The sequence below is a fragment of the Uranotaenia lowii genome, chromosome 3 (assembly GCF_029784155.1).
Source record: "Uranotaenia lowii strain MFRU-FL chromosome 3, ASM2978415v1, whole genome shotgun sequence".
Lineage (NCBI taxonomy): Eukaryota > Metazoa > Arthropoda > Insecta > Diptera > Culicidae > Uranotaenia > Uranotaenia lowii.
Genome location: NC_073693.1, coordinates 70345440 through 70354262, shown reverse-complemented (window position 1 = coordinate 70354262; position 8823 = coordinate 70345440). Strand labels below are relative to the sequence as shown.

The 8823-nt window shown below is 33.4% G+C and overlaps 1 protein-coding gene across 1 annotated transcript in view; it reads left to right on the top strand.

Annotated features, from left to right (window-relative positions):
* Positions 1-5540: 5540 nt before the first annotated feature.
* LOC129758329 (actin, muscle) overlaps positions 5541-8823 on the top strand; it is a 4362-nt gene continuing 1079 nt past the window's right edge. The window contains exons 1-2 of the mRNA XM_055755816.1: positions 5541-5682; positions 8641-8823. The exon at positions 8641-8823 is cut by the window's right edge and continues 804 nt beyond it. Coding sequence (XP_055611791.1) covers positions 5643-5682; positions 8641-8823 — 223 coding nt within the window. The 5' untranslated portion in view covers positions 5541-5642. The remainder of the gene's footprint in view (positions 5683-8640) is intronic.

The following is an 8823-nucleotide window of genomic DNA, read 5'->3' as shown; positions in this document are numbered from 1 at the left end:
ATTCAACATACAAAGTGACCAACCAGTCATTTTTACTAGTGCGGTCTTTCTAGTGTTAAAACATTTTCAAACCTTCGGGATACTAGAAACGTCCGTTTAGCAGAATAATACTCCAGGGGAAATCCGGGTGGCGTAATACTAGCCCCATCGAATAAATCACTTAGAATAAATAAATCTTTTTGCATTTCTGCAACTATTCTTCACTTCACCAAAGGTATTTATTTTAAATACACTCATCCATTAATAAAATAAAATATCAATCACAAGAATGTTCCGATTGCTTGCTACGTTTTTTTTTTCAATAAACAGTACTATCAATCTTAAGCAACAATTAATTAGCGAAAGCAAATTTTTTACCTTCTATTCGAGCAAGTTCACTTGTGTTGGGAAAAAGTGGTAGAAGTTTTTGATAGAAATATTGCTATTTTAGCATCACAGCATGCGAAACACAAGTGTTGTTTAAAAACTTGAAGGCCACAGTTCTTGAAAATGTTTTTGCATGGCAAAATTTTCAAAATGTGCTAAAAGTGACAAAATTTCTACCACTTTTTCCCAACACCAGTGAACTTGCTTTTAGGATATATTGACAGTTCTACACGAACACCACCTTAGCAGGAGGCCTCAGCACTAACCTCAAACCATGGGAGAAGAGAATCGATTTTTGAGATGGGCGCACGATAAATGTGATTCTCCGGTACTAATATCGACAAATTCGCCCTGTTTAAAGGCGATACACAATGTTCGTGTTTTGAATTTTTCGGGGGTTCAGTGGTTCATATTTGGAAAATAATTATACTTTTTTAATTGCATTGTTAGGTATTGAAAAACCTTTTCAAGAGTACTGAGAATTTCCAACTGTTCCCTAGATTTCTATTCGAATGTGAAATGAAGCGCATCATTTATCTAAACGAAATAACAACTGTATCGCACACTTAAACGATGTAGCGAATTAAAATATCAGAGCATGTAGGTGATTATTTTCAAAGTCAACTTAGACGGGCTTTCATTAATTTACTTGTTTGTAGCAGTGGATGATTTGGCATTCGTTTTGAAGTAAGAAACAACTTTTTTTAATCTACCAAGCAGTACATTAAAATATATTTCAGATGTTTTGAATTCACCTTGTAAAATCTTTAGCAAAAGATGGCTTATCTTCATCCATTTAGGGCGCCCCATAATGAATTCAAACGTTAAGCTGTTGATAGTTAAAATATTTAATCAATTTATAAATTTTATAAATAGTTTAAAACAAGCAAATAGTGATTTTAGTAACGCACCTAGCATCACTGGTGAGGCCGCCAGCAAATAAAAATTTGAGGTTATGACTGTGGACAGTTTTTCGTCAATACTATCGTCCGTAGGGGAGAACTGTACAAGACGCACCAGCGAGGTAAAATGGCCCATGCCATTCTTTCTCAAAAATACACTAACCTTTGGTTCCGAATCGTGTTTTTCTTCATTTTTATTGTAGCAAACGAGCTTTTTCATCATTTTTCAAATGAAAAGTTCACAAAAACGACTTTAATGCTTAGAAACAGAAGGATTTATGGCTTCTGCCTAAAACTTGTTATTTTTTATGGTTTACATATAAGGTTTTATGGTGAACCAGTCTACGCTATCTGTTCCAACTGCAGCTTATCGTTATAACACTCGTATGCACTTTCGAATGAGTATTAATATTTTATTATATTTCACTACCTTCCCACAAATTTAAACTAAAATAAATCATATCAAAATTGGGGCAGAATGCCCGCAAAACCACGTGTTTTAGGCTCAAATTTAGAATGCTGTTAACTTTTGAGAAAAACTAAATGTCATAACAAAATGTCTTTCTTTTCATTTGCTGACTTCCAAATCACGATAAGAATGCCTAATTATGACCAATTTCGTCCTTGTTTGAGTTTTAAAGGTGCACCAATATTTGACTTGAAAAATTATCTGCCGCCATGTTTGTCGCGATATCAGTCAAGAAATTGAATTTCGTTGCCTACCTGAAGGCGTTTTACCTATAAGGAAATGAAAAAGTGAATTTTGAAAAGCAAAATTTTCGATAAATTAAGCAATGATAAATGATTTTTTGCCAAGGTATGGTTAGTTTGCAAAAATACGATAAACATGCAATAAAAAATGTGTTGTTTCAATTACTATATTCCGTATAATCATTGTTCCATTTTTCACCACCCATTCGGAATGGTGCGTTCTGTCCACAAGTTTTGGCGTTCTACCCCGCGGCTTGTTTTCTGGCTGTTTAAGATTTTCACAAAAATATAACTAAAATCATGTTTTAAACATATTATTTCTTTTTGATAAGATGTAAAAGTGATCCCTGAACCGTCGTGAACTTTCAATTTGGTTCATAGATGATGGGTATCGCTGTAAATAGCGATAATGCTTAACTGGTGCGTCTTGTACAGTTTTCCCCTATATACCCTTATATAAGGAAAAAAGAATCAAAATTGATGTTGTGTAGCCGTGTAGGGGGAAGTGTTCCTATATGCGCATATTGGGTAATTTAAAAATTTAAAAATTCAAACAAGATTTTTGTCAGTTTTGATATAATATATTGAACTTTAATTATTGTGCATACAGATTCTGTGAACAAATATTTTAGTGGTTTTTCTTTCTTATTCATCTGGAAATCGGAAATTCAACAAATCGAAGCTTTTGGCAAAGTTGTAAATGATAAGATATTGGAATAAGAGACAGGTTCTGAATGCCCATATCAAGGCAGGTTAAATGCCTATATCAAGAAAAATAGATAAGTCTTATAAATTTTCACTTTCTATCATATAAACATGAAATCTACGCTCAAATCACGATCTTACAGCGAAAAAAGACGAACTTCCTACTGATCCGATAAAAATACAATATGTATAATATAATGTATAATAAATGTATAATAAAAAATATTACCCTGAAATATGGCCATATGGCATACTTAACTATATTTCATGTAAAAGAACTAGTGATGTAAAAAATTTCACCATAATTTCGGCCTTGACGTATGCTTAACATCCGTTTCTACCATTTTCAATTAAATAATAACAAAATATTGCAAGTGGTAATGAAATATAGCTTAAAACATAAATATGCGCATTTAGCCCGCCAGTTTCGGAAATCGGCTATTTTGACTTCTTTTATTATAAAATTATTTTCACAAAAACTGTAAGAGATTTTAACAGAAAAATTTCACTAACGTATATAAAACAGATGTCCGCTCATGTGCATATAGTTTTCAGACTCCTATCTTTTGGAGTATAGGAGAAAATGAGTGCTTTCCTTAATATGCGCATATAGCCTTCCTCTCCCCTACATAAAGCACAAATACCTTCTTTCAGTATTCAGGCGCCCGCACAATAGCACGTCGGACGTCGCGTCGCGTCAGCTGACGACGCTGAGTACCGAAACGCTAACAGCGTCCACTGACAAGGCTTTCCAGAAGTTTTGAGACAAGGCTCGGGGTGCCAAACAACAAATGTTTCATTAAATTTTTTTTCACTTTTGGAAAACGATAACGAAAAAAAAACAAAGCTGAAATAGAGTTGAATATTGGTAGATAATCCCTTATGAGTTGTGTTGCGAGAGCTGAATGAGTAGAATAGAGCAAGTTGAAAAAGGAAAAAAATCCTTGCATGTATAATTGGGAAAATGTTATCTTATTTTGATCGCCGCTGGGATATATTTTTATCTAAGTTTATGGCATATCGGCAAATTGAAATTCTAGTTAGAGAGCAATTTAGACAGAAATGAAAATTGATAGGTGGAAAGGTCAAAGCTAGAGCGCTTTGGGTAGAAGATACAAATAGGTGGTGAAAATGTGATGTGGGGTATTGTGTTATCGGCAGCTTCACTACTTGTGTGATTCTTTGCCCTAGCTCACATTTTCACCACCTATTCGTTTCTTCTACCCAAAGCGCTCTAACTTTAACCTTTCCACCTATCAATTTTCATTTCTGTCTTAATTGCTTTCTAACTAGAATTTCAATTTGCCAATATGCCATAAACTTAGATAAGAATTTGGAAAATGCAAACTATCACAAGAAAATTTCAAATATTTTGACTTATTAGATTTTTACAAAAAAGGCATCTGAAGGTTCTCACAGAAAAAAAAATCTTAACAGCCACATTTTTTGTGGTTTTATGTAATGTTTTAGAGTGCCAACTATTAACAGACGAAAACTAAACAAAAATGAACTACAAATCATAAAAAAAAACAAAAACAAAAGTTTATGGACTCATCGACTAAATATTTTAATTTTGCATGACAGTGACTCAAAAAAGCCTAAGTTGATTGATTATGTAATTTCTTACTTTTCATAAGCCGATTACAATAACATTTAGATGAAAACATGTAGGTTCTGTAGGGTAAAATTGGCTCAATTTTTAAATTGGGTTTGAACTTGATTTTTCTATTTTTTAAAGTATACAAAAGAATAAAAATATTACCAATGTTTGGTTTATAGTATAGTATAGTATAGTATAGTATAGTATAGTATAGTATAGTATAGTATAGTATAGTATAGTATAGTATAGTATAGTATAGTATAGTATAGTATAGTATAGTATAGTATAGTATAGTATAGTATAGTATAGTATAGTATAGTATAGTATAGTATAGTATAGTATAGTATAGTATAGTATAGTATAGTATAGTATAGTATAGTATAGTATAGTATAGTATAGTATAGTATAGTATAGTATAGTATAGTATAGTATAGTATAGTATAGTATAGTATAGTATAGTATAGTATAGTATAGTATAGTATAGTATAGTATAGTATAGTATAGTATAGTATAGTATAGTATAGTATAGTATAGTATAGTATAGTATAGTATAGTATAGTATAGTATAGTATAGTATAGTATAGTATAGTATAGTATAGTATAGTATAGTATAGTATAGTATTGTATAGTATAGTATAGTATAGTATAGTATAGTATAGTATAGTATAGTATAGTATAGTATAGTATAGTACAGTACAGTCTAATATTTCTTAAAACCTGGTTTGGATTTTTTGCTCAACTTTTCATGGTAACTCTAACCAACCAGTCAAAATCCTATGATCCCTGGTTAGAATCCGTCCAATGCTGCTTTTGCTTACCAAAAACGGTACGCAGGTACAATGTCTGCAGAACGAAAATTGGTCGAGAAAAAAAAATCAGGCGGGAAGCAAAAACACGACCGTACGGTGATCTATTTTTAAAAGTGGAAAAATTTGGACCAAACAAATTCTACACACATGCGGAGGAGTTCAGGAGGCAAAAAAAAATATTCATAACTCCAGAGCATACGTTTGACTCGCACACACGCAGCTTTATTTTCCCGCATAATCTTAACGATAGTAATGGGGTCGGGTGCGGAAATGGAAAAGTGGAAAAAGTGGAAAACCACCAACACAAACGTAGCTCGGGAGGATCGCACGACTGATCGGTGCCGGGCGGAACCCGAGGCCACACATGCCTCCCCCGCACACGCGAACCCTGCGGGAGAATATGACCCAACCGAGGTGGAAAGGTATAAAAGTGTCCCCGGCCGGGTTCGATCGTTACAGTCTCAAGTTTAGAACCCGTGGGTACAGACACACGCGTCAACTCCTCTCTATTTCCGGTGTAACTAGTCTCCAAAACACCCCCCAGCCAAAATGTGTGACGATGATGTTGCTGCGTTGGTCGTTGACAACGGTGCGTATTTGCTGCTGCTGCTGCTGCTGATAGCTGGCGTTAAGGATTTTTTTCAAGGAAAATGGCTGACAAAGGATAAACTGAAGTGATTTTTAATGGGTTGAGGGAATGCCACTTTAGTGGAAAGTGATAACATGGACTAATCCTGAAGGAAGAACTTTCAATGGTGAAGTGAAATTTTGTCTGAGGACAATTTATTGGTTGGCACTTAAAGTGTTGCGAAAGCTGGATTAAAGTGACTTAAGCTGTTTTCAAATAATATGAATGGATAACCTGCACTGTAATGGATTAATACGATTGCTTATCGGAACAAAGCATAACGATTGTTTTTTGTTAAGCTTGATCAGAATATGGCTAGTTGATATTTTGAAAATTATCATGCTTTTGAAGTGATCAAAGTGATGGGAACAAAAAAAAATTTCATGAAAGTTCAAAAAGCATAAAAAATGTTATTACAACATTGGTAGGAGTAATACAATTGAATTTCCAAAGCAGTCAGTAGATTCGTGAATAGAAAAGAGTGATAAACAGTTTATTTTTTCGAGACAACCAAAAAAGTTCTTAAAACAAGTGTTTGTTCACTAGTTTAATGTTTTTATTCCATTTTTTGTGTCAAGAACCCACAATTTTTTTCCCATTGAAATGTTGAATTGTACAAAAAAGTTGATTCTGATTGGAAACATTTCTTATGACTAAAATTAACTATTCAAAGAATTACATCAACCAATTCTAAAATATTTGATATCTTTATCAAATTTGGATTATGTTTCTACTATTCTTTGCAGCTTGTATCTTTGATATCTAAAGGTTGAAAACAAGCATTCTAGGGGTAAATTTTTTATCCTGAAATTTTCAGCTGTTTGTCTAGAAAGTTTCGAATCATCGTTGTGTGATGTTTTTATCTAGCCCACTAATCATTCAAAATGGACAAAGAAGTTTTTTTTTAAAAGAATGTTCAACAGCACACAAAATATCAGTTTTTCAGATGATTTTCAGATGACAAAAAAAAATCATGCTTTCAATTTTGAACGTTACCTTTTATCTACTTGAGACTTTTAATGAATAGTACGATCGAACTATTTTTCGTCCTCAATTATTATTAGAGTATCTCAGAGTGACTCTTTTTCCGATAATTTAAAAATAAACAACGCGTCATTTCTTAAAATATGTCACGTTCTAGAGGAGATTATCTTTTCTCAAAAGCACTCTCTTATAAAAAATACCCTGGACTCAGGATCACTTTTTGTTGGAATTTTGCCTTCACACTATATCTAAGTTTTTCTATTAAAATAAACGGTAATTAGAGGACTAAACTAATTCTTGAAATTTACTTTTCAAGCATAAATAGGTTACAAATCTCTCAAGATTGAACGAATGCTGAAAAATTCGAACTGAACCGAGTTTGAACCTGGCTCTCAATAAAATATTTAAAATTTAAAAGCAAATTTGCTAAGAACTGGGCAACGAAGGTTTGTTTTTTAGCTCTTTGTTCCATAAAATAACAAATTTTCCACAGTTTTTGTATAAAAAAAAGTGAAAAAAGGTATTTATTTAAAAAAGATGATTGATTAAATATTTTTGGGGTGAGAATCAAGTTGTTAAGCTTCAATAATTTAATGACTATTTTATCGTTAGTACTTTTATGCGGACTGAGTACTGCAACATAACTTCAGCATAAATTCAAAAAAATGCAATCAACTATCGGTTTAAGTTGAGTTCAACTTGAAAAATCCAACGTTATTCCGAGTGCACTGGCAACACTGCATTGTTCGAAAGAAAACATCAGAATAGTGTTGCTAAACACATTAAGTTAACTGAATGTTACAAAAAAAAACGATGTTAAAAAAAGATTGCGATTTTTAACGGTGAATATAACACTGCGATATAGGATAGGACGCATCTAAGTTATTTAGCACAAATTTTTGAGAAAAGTACAAAATGTACTCAAATTCAGCACCGTTTTATAGGACGCACCCCCATTTTAAGTCTAAAAAATTTATCGTAAAACTGCCTCCTTGACACCGTCAAATAAGGTTGATAACGAGTAAAAAATGAACAACAGAAAACTGCAAAATAGAAAGTCTACAAATAGTTTGGCAACACTGTGATGTTGATTTCAAAGTAAATATTGTAGTACAAGGTTTATTTGGCGAGATTTTTCGTTTTAAATTTGGTTTAAAAGTTTCTTTTATAAAAACTGAGATAACGTGTCAACTATTGCCAAAGTCGGTAATTTTTGTTCCCTAACGTTTCGGCGATTTTTGATGATCTTCTTCAAGGGAGCCTAAATGATGTTCTTTTTTAAGTTGATCACTTTTAAAAAGTTTGATCGTCAGTTTTTTTTATTGCCAAACGAGGGTTCGTTCTGTTAAATGAATGTTCTTTTCGATTTACAAAACCACAGCTTCACCAGGATTGAATATTTGTTATTGAAAGCTAATGTAAAAGACTAATAATTGCAGGGCACCCACTTTGCCAAATTATCATCGAAACTTCAAACATGTCTACAAAAATTTTCATCATTTTCTCCCGGCATCAATTTTGAGTTGCTGCAAAACTTTATAGAAATTTAAATTTGGCTTTTTTTCGGTTTTGAATGTAGATCAAACAACAATTGTTTTTTAAATGCCCGACGTTTCGACCAATTTTGTTGGTCTTTTTCAAGGGAACTTAAGTTTGTTTCATTACAGAAATTTTGTAATGATTAAACTTTTTTTTTTAATCTTGATAGCATTTTGCATAGAAGTACATCTCAACCCGGATTTTTTATCTGGTTGTTATGTCAAAATATGAGCGGAAGAGAATTTTTCTGAAATAAATTTTAAGGTAGTTATCAGGTAACTTGAGGTTCAAGACTTTTCAGGAAATTTCCTCCTCGGTTAGCCTTTGTCGATCAACGTTTTATGGTTTGAACCATCTTCCCTAACCGGACCGTCGTCCATTTCTCGTTCCCCGCAGGATCCGGTATGTGCAAGGCCGGTTTCGCCGGAGATGACGCTCCCCGTGCCGTGTTCCCCTCGATTGTCGGCCGCCCCCGCCACCAGGGTGTGATGGTCGGTATGGGACAGAAGGACTCGTACGTCGGTGATGAGGCCCAGAGCAAGCGAGGTATCCTCACCCTGAAGTACCCAATTGAGCACG